The 13,311-nt window shown below is 46.6% G+C and overlaps 1 protein-coding gene across 1 annotated transcript in view; it reads right to left on the minus strand.

Moving 5' to 3' along the window:
• COA7 (cytochrome c oxidase assembly factor 7) overlaps positions 1–13,311 on the minus strand; it is a 31,776-nt gene continuing 18,465 nt past the window's right edge. The window contains exon 3 of the mRNA XM_055235271.2: positions 1–4,512. Within this exon, the coding sequence (XP_055091246.1) occupies positions 4,187–4,512 (326 nt within the window). The 3' untranslated portion in view covers positions 1–4,186. The remainder of the gene's footprint in view (positions 4,513–13,311) is intronic.

A 13,311-nucleotide genomic window follows, 5' to 3' on the forward strand; every position in this document is an offset into this window, starting at 1 on the left:
TTTTTTTTTTTTTTTTTTTTTTTGAGATGGGGCCTCTCTTATTGCCCAGGCTGGTCTTGAACTTCTGAGCTCAAGCGATCCTCCCACCTTGGCCTCCCAAAGTGCTGGGATTACAGGCGTGAACCACCAATTGGATCTTTACTGGACCCTTACAGGGCACTGAGCTAGGGAATGTTGGAGATTTAGAGGCTGAATCAGATAGCAGCCCAACCCTGAGATACAACTGAACTACAGGCAAAAGGATACTACCAGGCACAGTGGCTCACACCTGTAATCCCAGCACTTTGGGAGGCCGAGGCGGGCAGATCATGTGAGGCCAGGAGTTCGAGAATAGCCTGGCCAACATGGTGAAACCCCGTCTCTATTAAAAATACAAAAATTAGCTGAGGTTGGTGGCACATGCCTGTAAACCTAGCTACTTGAGAGGCTGAGACACGAGAATCACTTGAACCTGGGAGGTGGAGGTTGCAATGAACTGTGACCTGATCGTGCCACTGCACCCCAGCCTGAGTGACAGAGTGAGACTCTGTCTCAAAACAAAACAAACAAACAAAAAAAAGCAAGAGGATGCTAAGACATCTGGAAGGTGATGTTCTATTGAAAAAAAAAAAACAAGGTAGGGACAAAGTGAAGCCTAGAATGACACAAAAAGTGCAGAACATAGTGACCTACATAGCTACATTTGTGTAGGCCCAGTTACATCAACATTCTAGAATATCCTAATATTCTGACACACTAATGTTCTAGCACACCACATTCTGTCATGTTGTCATTCCATTCTGGGGAGCACCCCACCCCACCAACATTCCTCTCTGCCATTCCAGTGTTCCATCCCACCAACATTCCTCCATGCCATCATTGCAACATTTTAAAATATCAGCACTATAAGTCAAACTTTCAAGCTTCCAACTAACATCATTTATTTGTTTCTTGATTCACCTATACCAGAGGCTTTTAATATTTGGGGGAGATGCAGACTTCTTTGAAAATTATTAAAATTTATGGCTCCATCTCCCTAGAAAAATATGTTTATACACATAAATTTTACATATCATTCCATATATTCAGTGACTCATGGCAGAGTCCCTAGACTCTAAGAACTGTTTAATTTTACCCTGCCTTGATCCAGAAAGACATTTAAAATAAAATAAGATCGGTTGGGTGTGGTGGCTCACGCCTGTAATCAACAGCACTTTTGGAGGCTAAGGTGGGTGGATCACTGAAGGTCAGGAGTTCTAAACCAGCCTGGCCAACATGGGGAAACTCCATTTCTACTAAAAATAAAAAATAAAAAAATGTAGCTGGATTTGGTGGTGCGTGCCTGTAATCCCAGCTACTCGGGAGGCTGAGGTGGAAGAATCACTTGAACCTGGGAGGTGGAGGTTGCAGTGAGCTGAGATCATGCCACTGCACTGCAGCCTGGGTGACAGAGCAAGACTTCATCTCAAAAATAAAATAAAATAATAAAATAAATAAAATAAAACAAGATCATTAAATTTAAGACAGGGCAAGGTAAAATTGAAAGAAAAAAAAAAAACAAGGTAGGGAAAAAGTGGAGCCTGGAATAATACAAAAAGTACAGAACATAGTGACCTATGCAGCTAAATTTGTGTCATACATACTTAGTTCTATGACTTCCAGCAGCCAAGGCAAAAAGGGAAACCTGTTCACTCACACAGTTCACAGTGTTCACAGGATAAAAACAAACCACTTACTCCTTAGAGGATATACAACTATTCTTGGTATGTAGACCAGACAAGAATTTCTCCTGAGAGCCTCATAAAGAATAATATAATAGACCATGGCGTCAACAGAGCCCTCACAATAGATACAGAGATGTATTTTGTGGTAGAGTGACCAACTTGTCCTGGTTTGCCTGGGACTTTCTTGGTTTTAACCCTGAAAGTCTCAATCCCAGGAAACTCTTTAGTCACAGGCAAATCGAGACGGTTGGTCACCTTATCTATGAGTTACAGCTCAGTCAAAACTTATCTAGGGACCGGTTGTGGTGGCTCACGCCTGTAATCCCAGCACTTTGGGAGGCCGAGGCAGGCAAATCACCTGAGGCCAGGAGGAGTTCGAGACCAGCCTGACCAACATGGAGAAACCCCATCTCTACTAAAAATACAAAGTTAGCTGGGCATGGTGGCGCATGCCTGTAATCCCAGCTACTCAGGAGGCTGAGGCAGGAGAATCCCTTGAACCCGGGAGGCAAAGGTTGCGGTGAGCCCAGATGGCGCCATTGCACTCCAGCCTGGGCAACAAGAGTGACACTTCGTCTCAAAAAAAAAAAAAAAAAATGTATAATCAGAATTATCTTTGGAAACCCCTTTTATCACTCCTAAAGTACAGAACCATCTCCCAATAGCATAGCCAAGTTTTCCTCTAGCAATGGAACAGATTGCTGTTTCTTCGGTGGATAACTGATAAAGAGATTGGCTTGCTTGGGGGCTTACACACTAGACCCATACTTAGTATGGCGACATGCACACACACTGAAGTTTTTTTTTTTTTTTTTTTGAGACGGAGTCTTGCTCTGTCCCCCAGGCTGGAGTGCAGTGGCGCAATCTCGGCTCACTGCAAGCTGCGCCTCCCGGGTTCACGCCATTCTCCTGCCTCAGCCTCCCGAGTAGCTGGGACTACAGGCGCCCGCCACCACACCCGGCTAATTTTTTTTGTATTTTTAGTAGAGACGGGGTTTCACCGTGTTAGCCAGGATGGTCTTGATCTCCTGACCTCGTGATCCGCCCGCCTCGGCCTCCCAAAGTGCTGGGATTACAGGCTTGAGCCACCACGCCAGGCCGCCACACTGAAGATTTTATGAGGCACCTGGGAACTGAGACCAATGAAGGGAACAGCAGATTAACCTCTTTCACGACACACTTGGGGCCTATGCTATGTGAGTAAAATAATATTTAATATAGTATTACTCTTTCTCTTTCCTTCTCTAGTTTCTCCACAGCAAGTATAATTGAGTTTTTGTAAATTAAAGAGAAATAGTACCTATCTCATAGGGTTGTGACAATTAAAAGACCTAGGTTTTTGTGTTTTGTTTTGTTTTGTTTTTGAGAAGGAGTTGCGCTCTGTCACCCAGGCTAGAGTGCAGTGGCGCGATCTTGGCTCACTGCAACCTCTGCCTCCTGGGTTCAAGCGATTCTCCTGCCTCAGCCTCTCGAATAGCTGGGACCACAGGCTCCCGCCACCATGCCCGGCTAATTTTTGTATTTTCATAGAGACAGGGTTTCACAATGTTGGCGAGGCTGGTCTCGAACTGCTGATCTCAGGTGGTCCGCCTGCCTTGGCCTCCCAAAGTGCTCAGATTACAGGCGTGAGCCACCATGCCCAGCCAAAAGAGTTAATATTTATAAAGCACTCAAAACAGTTCCTGATCCAGGGTAAGCTCTCTATAAGTGTTTGCTCTTACTGTATTTAATGTAGATATAGTGGCACTCCACTGTATTTTCTACAAAATCCTGCATATAATCCTTGATGGCAATTTGGGAAAAATGCATTCTGTGTCAGGGATGAGGTTTAGCGCACCAGCCCTTTGTAGTTGCAAATGCATGCAGGAGATATATATTATATCTATATCTATATTTGAGATGGGGTCTCACTCTGTCCTTGCTCAGACTGGAGTGCAGATGGCTCACTGCAGCCTCGACCTCCTGGGCTCAGGTGATCCTCTCACCTCAGCCTTCCAAGTAGCTGGGACTACAGGCACGCACCACCACACCCAGCTAATTTTTGTATTTTTTGTAGAGACAGGGTTTTGCTATGTTGCCCAGGCTGGTCTCGAACTCCTGGCGCACCGCAACCTCCGCATCCCGGGTTCAAGTGATTCTCCTGCCTCAGCCTCCCGAGTAGCCGGGATTACAGGCATCCACCACCACACCCGGCTAATTTTGTATTTTTAGTAGAGACGGGGTTTCTCCGTGTTAGACTGGTTTCAAACTCCCAACCTCAGGTGATTCGCCTGCCTCAGTCTCCCAAAGTGCTGGGATTACACGTGTGAGCCACCATGCCCGGCCGGCTGAGATATTTTTTAAACTTGCAGAGGAGCTAAAGGACTGCCTGCCTTCAGCCACTTCTCCCCCAGCAGGGGTCTTGAATTTGAGATGGTAAGTGTGAGGAGTGGCAGTGAACATTCCCTGGTGAGGGCCTGGCCCCTTTCACTCCATGCTTTGGCTTAGAAAATCCCCAAACTCCATCTAGAGAGCAACAACTCAATAAGCACCCCCACATGGCATATCCAGACTGCACTCCCTGTTCCCATGCAGTCGGCTCTGGCCTCTTGAGGCAGGAAGTCCTCGCTGGCTGGGATCTGTCTGGAGGCCTGGCAATGAGTACTGAGCTGTGTGCCACAAAGTCTGCCACACAGACCAACAAACCATTGAATTTGAAAGCACTTTGTACACTGTGAAGTGCTGTGCAGATGTGAGAGACATGAGTTAGGATATAGTGCTGCTGAATTCAGAGTCCAGAGAGATGATGAGACGAGAACTTGGACAGTGCCTGCAGGGATGGAGAGGGAGCAAACAGGCAATTAATTCAGAAGGCCTAGAGTGGGACATACTTGATATTTGATTATGCTGCGGCCAACAATTGGTAAGAAATCCTAAGATGTCTAGGTCTGTGCATCCTCCTCCGGCCAGAACACATATTTCTTACAGGTTTAGAATCTCAGAGCTGAAAGAAATAATAATTAATTGATTAACTTAACAAAAACTCACCAGATGCCTGCTGTAGTGTAAGCACTAGGCATGACGATCATGAAGTCTGACCTAACTCCCATAGCGGAATCTCCTGCTCCACCACCCAATAGCTCTGGGATCAACAAGTCACTTACCTCTTCTAAGGCTCAGTTTACTTGTCTGTTAAATGGGAATAATGTAAAATAATAATAATACCTCCATCATAGGATTGTTCTGAGGATTAAATAATAACTAACTTATATATGGTACTTAGTATATGTCAGACACTGTTCTAGGTGTTTACATATGTAAATTCATTTAATCCTTACAAGAAAATTTTGAGATAGGGTCTCATTCTGTCACTCAAGAATGGAGTGCAGTGGCATGATCTTGGCTCACTACAGCCTCGACCTCCTAGGCTCAAGCAATCCTCCCATCTCAGCCTCCCACGTAGCTGGGACTATAGGCATGCACCACCAGCCCTGGCCAGTTTTCATATTTTTTGTAGAGATGGGATTTTGCCATATTGCCCAGGCTGGTCTCGAACTTCTGGCTTCAAGCAATCCACCCACCTAGGCTTCCCAAAGTGCTGAGATTACAGAGCCACTGTGCCTGGCCATTCTTCACAATAATTTAATCCTGTGAGAGAGACGTATTAGTCTTATCCTCATTTTCCGGATGATGAAACTAAGACACAGAGAGGCCAAGTAACTTGCCCCAGCTCACACAGCTAATAAGCAGTAGAGCAATATGGCTCCAGAGACTATGTTCTTCCTGACCACTCTCAATATTTTCTTTCTTTCTTTTTTTTGAGACGGAGCCTTGCTCTGTTGCCCGGGTTAGAGTGAAGTGGCGCCATCTCAGCTCATTGCAACCTCCACCTCCTGGGTTCAAGTAATCCTCCTGCCTCAGCCTCTTGTCTACCTGAGATTACAGGCGTGTGCTACCACGCCCGGCTAATTTTTTGTATTTTTAGTAGAGATGGGGGTTTCACCACGTTGGTTAGGCTGGTCTTGAACTCCTGACCTCAGATGATCTGCCTGCCTTCGCCTCCCAAAGTGCTGGGATTACAGGTGTGAGCCACCATGCCCAGCCTATCCTCCATATTTTCAATGAAGTGTTTAGCACAGCTCCTTGCACACAGTAAGCACTCAATGTCAGTTGCCAGTAAGATGATTACATTTTCAACAGCTTTATTGAGGTATATTTTATGTATTATGATTACATTTTGACTGTTAGGAAAATCTTTCTGACACTGAGTTAAAATCCCCCTCAGACCATGCCCCTCCTCCGTGGGTTCCAATTCTATCCCCAGAATCTCCTTAGAGCCTTGCCTTGTTACAGTCTCTTAGGGATTTGCAGTTACAGGCCAAACCTGTCTGGTGGGGCTTAGTCTGGTTTCCTTCCTGTCTGTTGGTGACTCAGCCATTAGTTGATGGATTGACAAGCCTCTGATAAGTCCCAGGAGCACTGCAGGTCGGGGGCTGCTGCCTCCTACCCCACAGCCCAACAGCTACATAAATAAACTACATAATTTGCAGGGTCCAGTGCAAAGTGAAAATGCAGGGCCCCTTGTTCAACATTCTGAAGAATTTCAAGACAGTGATAGTAGAGGCTTAAACCAGGCATGGGGCCCTTGCAAATGCGCAGGACTCACATCCATGAATCAGCCCTAGCAGCAGCCCTATCTTCAGTTCTTCATCACCTCATCCCACCACCATCCCATCCCACTATGTGCTCATGTGGAGGCTGAGCCTGGGAAGTTCCCGATACACCAGAGAAACACAGAAAGCATTTAGCACCAAGAGAGTTACAGCTCACTTGTGCCCTCGAGTCCATCAATTAACTGTAAGTCTGCCTTGAACCTCACTGGCTATAAGATTCAGGCTGCCCACCATCTCTCGGGCCCCCTTTGTCAGAGGCAGCCCTCTAGGTTTGGTGGATTAGTGGTACAAACACTAGACTCTCAAAGATTTGATGCTCTCAAATCTTGATATGGAGTTTCACTCGTCTGCCAGGCTGGAGTGCAATGGCGCAATCTCCGCTCACTGCAACCTCCGCCTCCCAAGTTCAAGCGATTCTCCTGCCTCAGCCTCCTGAATAGCTGGGATCACAGGCACCCACCACCACGCCTGGCTAATTTTTGTATTTTTAGTAGAGACAGGGTTTTGCCATGTTGGCCAGGCTGGTCTCGAACTCCTGACCTCAGGTGATCCACCCACTTCAGCCTCCCAAAGTACTGGGATTACAGGTGTGAGCCACTGCACCTGGCCTGGAACTTTTTTTTAATTCATTTATTTGGAGATAAGGTCTCACTTTGACACCTAGGCTGGAGTGCACTGGCACAATCTCAGCTCACTGCAGCCTTGAAATCCTGGATTCTAATGATCCTCAGCCTCCCAAGTGGCCAGGACTACAAGTGCATACCACCATGCTTGGCTAATTTCTTTCTTTTTTTTTTTTTTAAAGATGAAGTCTCACTGTGTTGCTCAGGCTGGTCTTGAACTCCTGGGCTCAAGCGATCCTCTTGCCTCAGACTCCCAGCTCCCAAAGTGCTGGGATTGCAGATGTGAGGCACTGCACCCTGCCTTCATTCCTTTAGAAGCTGATGGGATTTGTCTCCTCTGCCCAGGAGTCTTCTGAGGTCTTGAGAGTGCTCTTCTCTCCTCACAGAAGCAGGGTCACTGGCAGAGGGAGCCCAGGCTCCAACCCAGCTCTGCCGCATATTCACTGTGACTTTGAGCAAGTTCTCAGTATCTCTGAGCCCCAATTTCCTCACCTGTAAAATGGGTTCCATACTTCTTAGACCTCCCTTACAGGATGTCCCCCACTTCAGGAGGCGCCCTGCACACAGTGGGCAGTTAATGAATGTTGCTGTTATTACACCACCCCAGAGCAGCTTCAAGGTCAAAGCTTGCTGCCACTGATGTCGGGAGTCCACTGGGGCCTCCTGGAACCTGATCGGACACCATCATCTTGGGGAGAGTAGGGTCAGCTGCTATTCTTGGAGCTGATGGAACCCAGCCGGGTTTCAAGTTCCCTCAGGGAGCCCTGGCCCAGGCAGCTTGGCTGGTCATGTGAGCAGTGAAGTCTGACCTCAGCAAGTTCTCCTGGACTCTCCGCATGGCCCCAGCTGGAGGGAACTCGGGCACAGAGCGTGCTACAGGGAGTCCATGTCCTCCTGCAGCTGACCATAGCCTTTTAGCTTCTGTTCATCAGCATCTACTTGGTACCCAAAAGGTCCTTGGGTGCTGTTTGAGGATCTCCCTGAGACTGCAAAGTGTTTCCAACGTCAGGATGTAAGGCAGCCTTGAGTCATATGAAGAGGGTTTAGGAGACAAGCAGGACTAAGTTCTAATCCCGGCTGCAATACTCATTGGTCTGTGAGTCTTTCTGTAAGCCACTTTGGCTGAGCCTCAGTTTCTTTGAAAAACAGTGAGAATGAAAGTTTCCTGAGATGATTAGAGCATGTGGTACAAAGTAGTTGCTCAATAAATGATCAAAATTTAGACTGTAATCTCCTAAATGACAAAGACTCTGTCAAATCCAGCCCTGTATCCCCAGCGCCCAACTTAGGGCCACCCAGCCTAGAGGAAGCCCTCAGTGTTGGCCATATGAATAATGAATTGTGGAGGGCACTGAATGGAAATGCCTTATCTGGCTCCCATCTTTCAGATTTTGCATACTCACTCCACCCAAATCTCATACAGAGTTAGTCCCCTCTGCATCAGCCCTGACAGGTGAGCATCTACTCTCTGCTTGCATATCCCTATAATAGAAGTTCACCTCCTCCCAGAGCTTCTCATTCTGCCAACTAGAAAATTCTTTCTTCCACTCAGATGTCGATGAACTGAGTTCTGTCTCCTAGCAGCTTCCATCCATTGAGCCTAGTTCTGCTCTCTGGAGCTGTACAGAACAAGCCTAGTTCTGCTTCCAAAAGATAGCCCTCCAGTGAGTTATTACACAATTTAGAATATGCCAGGCATCGAGCCAGGCACCGCACTTACTTTATCTCATGAAACCCTTTAACCCTTACACTAAACCTGAAAAGTAAACATTATCCTTACTCTAGAGATGAGGAAAATGAGCCTCATAGAGGAAACATAACACATTTGCAGAGAAATTATTTAAATCCAGATTCTTTTCCAAAACGCTACTTTTTCAATGCTCAGTTGATCTACTGGAAGATAGCATTTGTCTCTGAGAGTTTCCCTTCCCTTCCCTTTCCTTCAATAAAGATTTATTATGTATCTAATCTGTACCAGATCCTGAGCTAGGCACAGGGAATAGAAATGAGACATAATCTATTAGGACATAATCTATTGGGACAGGCACTTAACAGCCTGTCCCAAACCATGTGAAAAGGACAGAGACAGGCTGGGCGTAGTAGTGCCAGCATTTTGGGAGGCTGAGGCAGGTGGATTGCTTGAGTTCAGAAGTTCGAGACCAACCTGGGCAACATAGTGAGAACTTGTCTCTGTTTTTAAAAAATCAAATTAAGGCTGGACGCAGTGGCTCATGCCTGTAATCCCAGCACTTTGGGAGGCCAACGCAGATGGATCACTTGAGGCCAGGAGTTCGAGGCCAGCCTGGCCAACAGGCCAACATGGCAAAACCCTGTCTCTACTAAAAATACAAAAATTAGGCAGGATCCTGGGTGCCTGTAATCTCACCTACTTGGGGACTGAGGCAGGAGAATCGCTTGAACCCGAGAGGCAGAGGTTGCAGTGAGCCGAGATCATGCCATTGCACTCCAGTCTGGGCAACAGAGTGAGACTCTGTCTCAAAAAAAAAAAAAAATTAAATTTTAAAAAAGAAAGAACTGAGAGAAGCACAAGGACTATCAGAAGACCACAGAACTTGAGGGTCCAGCATGACTTCCTGGAGAAGGTGACATGTGGGCTAAGTTTTTTTTTTGAGACGGAGTCTCGCTCTGTCGCCCAGGCTGGAGTGCAGTGGCACAATCTCGGCTCACTGCAAGCTCCGCCTCGTGGGTTCACACCATTCTCCTGCCTCAGCCTCTCCGAGTAGCTGGGACTACAGGCGCCCGCCACTACGCCCGGCTAATTTTTTTGTATTTTTAGTAGAGACGGGGTTTCACCGTGGTCTCGATCTCCTGACCTCGTGATCCGCCCGCCTCGGCCTCCCAGAGTGCTGGGATTACAAGTGTGAGCCACCGCGCCCGGCCTTATACCACTTGAGTGGGCTGCCTATTTTAGTATGCATAAGAATTTCCTGTGGTTTTCTTATTTAAAATCCAGATTTTCATTCCGTAGGTCTTGGTGGACCCAGGCAGGCATCAGCAAAACTTGGCTGTAAGAAACAGCCTGGGTGTTTTGTTGTTACTTTTTCTTTTAAAATATTTAATGGACAAAGAATGTATATATTCAAGGTATACAGTGTGATGGTTTGATATACATTGTGTAATTACTATAGTCAAATTAATGAACACATCCATCACCACTTAATTTCTGTGTGTGTGTGTGTGTGTATGTGTGTGTGTGTGTGAGAGAGAGAGAGAGAGAGAGAGAGAGAGAGATAGGGATATTTTGGGGGGTGGGGTGGGTGGTGCAGAGACCACAAGCAGTTTCCTGATGCAAAGATGCCTGAGTTAGGAATAAGATGGGGCTAAATATGGAGGCAGGGATCATCTCATGGGAGTGGGGAGACACATTGGGCAAAGAATTTTGGCCTTTCCCCTTTAGACAGTGGGGAGGCCTGATTTATAAACTGTAATACAATCACCATTCCTCAAGCCTGGGGAGGGGCACCAGCTGGAAATAGTTTCCACTCTGGGCCCCCAGCAGGTGCAAGTCTTCTGTGTGACTCTCTCTCTGCTCAGGCAGTGGAGAAGGGAAAAAGTAGGGGCAGCCCCCACTTCCCTGTCCCAGGCCTGCACCCTGCAGCTGTTTTGTGCCATCAAGTACCCCTAGAGAGCCTCGCCGTCAGCTCCCTGGGTATTCAAAGAATGGCAGCAAAGGCAGGCTGTTTTAAAAGCTAGACTCTCTCACAAGGTAACAATACCACTCAGAAAAAAGACAATTATCTAATTGTAAGATTTCATTCCACAAAAGTCTTTTTAAATCAGCATTTATCATTCTACGATAAGAGTTACTATTTACTCCTCCTAACAACCCTATTAGAAGACATTGTGCCAAGCGCGGTGGCTTACGCTTGTAATCCCAGCACTTTGGGAGGCCGTGGCGGGCGGATCACGAGGTCAGGAGATCGAGACCACGGTGAAACCCAGTCTCTACTAAAAATACAAAAAATTAGCCGGGCGTGGTGGCAGTCGCCTGTAGTCCCAGCTACTCGGAGAGGCTGAGGCAGGAGAATGGCGTGAACCTGGGAGGCGGAGCTTGCAGTGAGCCGAGATTGGACCACTGCACTCCAGCCTGGGCGACAGAGGGAGACTCCGTCTCAAAAAAAAAAAAAAAAAAAGAAGACATTGTTATCCTCACCTGAGAGGTGACAAAATCCAAAAAGAGGGTAGAGTAACTTGTCTAAGGTCACACAGCCAATAAAAAGCAAAACTCAGGTCAGAACCCAGGCTAAGACCTTTAGACCTAAGAACTGAAAATAGTCTGGTACACCCCGCCCCCACCAACCCTAATATAGAATTCACAATAAAAGAAGTCTAAACTGCAAAATGAACATAAAGAACCCAAAAAAGTCTCCATTCCCCCCACAAAGTGATTACTTGATGCTTTAAAAGAAATGTAGGCCAGGAGTGGTGGCTCACGCCTGTAATCCCAGCACTTTGGGAGGCTGAGGCGGGCCGATCACAAGGTCAGGACATCGAGACCATCCTGGCTAACATAGTGAAACCCTGTCTCCACTAAAAAAAAATACAAAAAATTAGCCAGACATGGTAGCCGGCGCCTGTAGTCCCAGCTACTTGGGAGGCTGAGGCAGGAGAATGGTGTGAACCTGGGAGGCGGAGCTTGCAGTGAGCCGAGATCGAGCCACTGCACTCCAGCCTGGGTGACAGAGCGAGACTCTGTCTCAAAAAAGAAAAAGAAAAAAAAAAAGAAATGTAACATTACTATTTTTAAATTTATATATTTCTCATTCTTTGTTAGGTGCCCTAAACATACATGCGTATTCTGCCTTTGACTAATCCAGAATTGTCCACATCTGTAGGATCTGAAGTCTAGGCATTTTCCCTCTGTCCCGCTGCCCTTCATAAAATTTTTCAAGCAACTTCATAAAACAAATAAAAATGCTATTTATTTCTAAAATTTAAAAAATCACCCAACAGCTCAGAGTTCTTGTCCCCATCCCCACACCACAGGCTCCAAATCAATATGAATAGCGCCACTGTCCACCTAGATGCCCAAGCTAACCCTGTTTTGGTTTATATTTTTCAACCTCATGCTCAACCCCACCTTCCTCCCACCCCCACATGGCTAAATTTTGCTTATTCAGCTGTCTGACCTCTCACCTGTGCTCCCTTCCTTGCTTGACAGGCCTTAGCTCAGGCCCCACCATGTCTTACCTTGACCTCTGCAGCTGTCTCCTCATTGGTCTTCCTGCCTCCAGTCTTTCCCCCTGTGATTCATTTTCTGCACTGGGGATGATCTTTCTAATTTCCAAACCTGATCAAAACCCTTTCATGACTCTGCATTACCCACAAGATAAAAGCCAAATCTCTATACCCTCAGGTTTTCCCTTCCCTCTCTGGGACTCTTCCTTTCTTTCCTCACAGTACTGAGCACCATACTGTCAGATTTTAGTGAGAGCATTGGCTGGGCAGAGCGGTTCACGCCTGTAATCCCAGCACTTTGGGAGGCAGAAGCAGGCAGATCATCTGAGATTGGAAGTTCAAGACCAGCCTGGCCAACATAGTGAAATGGTGAAACCCATCTCTACTAAAAAATACAAAAATTAGCTGGGCATGGTGGCCTGTAATCCCAGCTACTCAGGAGCCTAAGGCAGGAGAATCGCTCAAACCCGGGAGGCAGAGGTGGCAGTGAGCCAAGATCGCACCACTGCACTACAGCCTGGGCAACACAGTGAGACTGTGTCTCAAAAAAAAAAAAAAAAAAGATTTTAGTGAGTGAGAACACAAACCACTAGAGTCAATTACGAGCCGTCTTCCCCATTAGACCATCAGGCCAGCTCTGAATGTCCTGTATCCAGCCCAAGCCTAGCATGGAGGAAAAATGTAGGAAATAGTTGTTAATGATGACCCAATGCCTGCTGGCTAGAAGACACAGTAATGATACTGCTTGCTGTGACCAGAGTCTGAAAAGCCATTTTCAAACCTTGCCTCAAAGGCTGCATTAAAGTGAGAAACTTATCCATGCTGGCTCTTACCAACCTACTGCTTCCCACAGCAGCCTGGGTATGAAATGGCCTTGGGCCATTCTGAACAGTAAATTATTATTCTTTGCATTTTAATAACTTTAGGGAAATATAACATTTTGATACAGTTAATGCTCACTCTATTGTTCCCTGCCCCACTAAGTATGTGACTCAGGAAGGCAAGTACCAGAGGTCCCAGGTAGGAACTGGTCCATAAAAAAAAAAAAGGGGCTGGGTGTAGTGGCTCACGCCTGTAATCCCAGCACTTTGGGAGGCCGAGACAGGTGGATCACCTGAGGTCGGGAGTTCGAGA

The sequence above is a fragment of the Symphalangus syndactylus genome, chromosome 19, assembly GCF_028878055.3.
Source record: "Symphalangus syndactylus isolate Jambi chromosome 19, NHGRI_mSymSyn1-v2.1_pri, whole genome shotgun sequence".
Taxonomy (NCBI): domain Eukaryota; kingdom Metazoa; phylum Chordata; class Mammalia; order Primates; family Hylobatidae; genus Symphalangus; species Symphalangus syndactylus.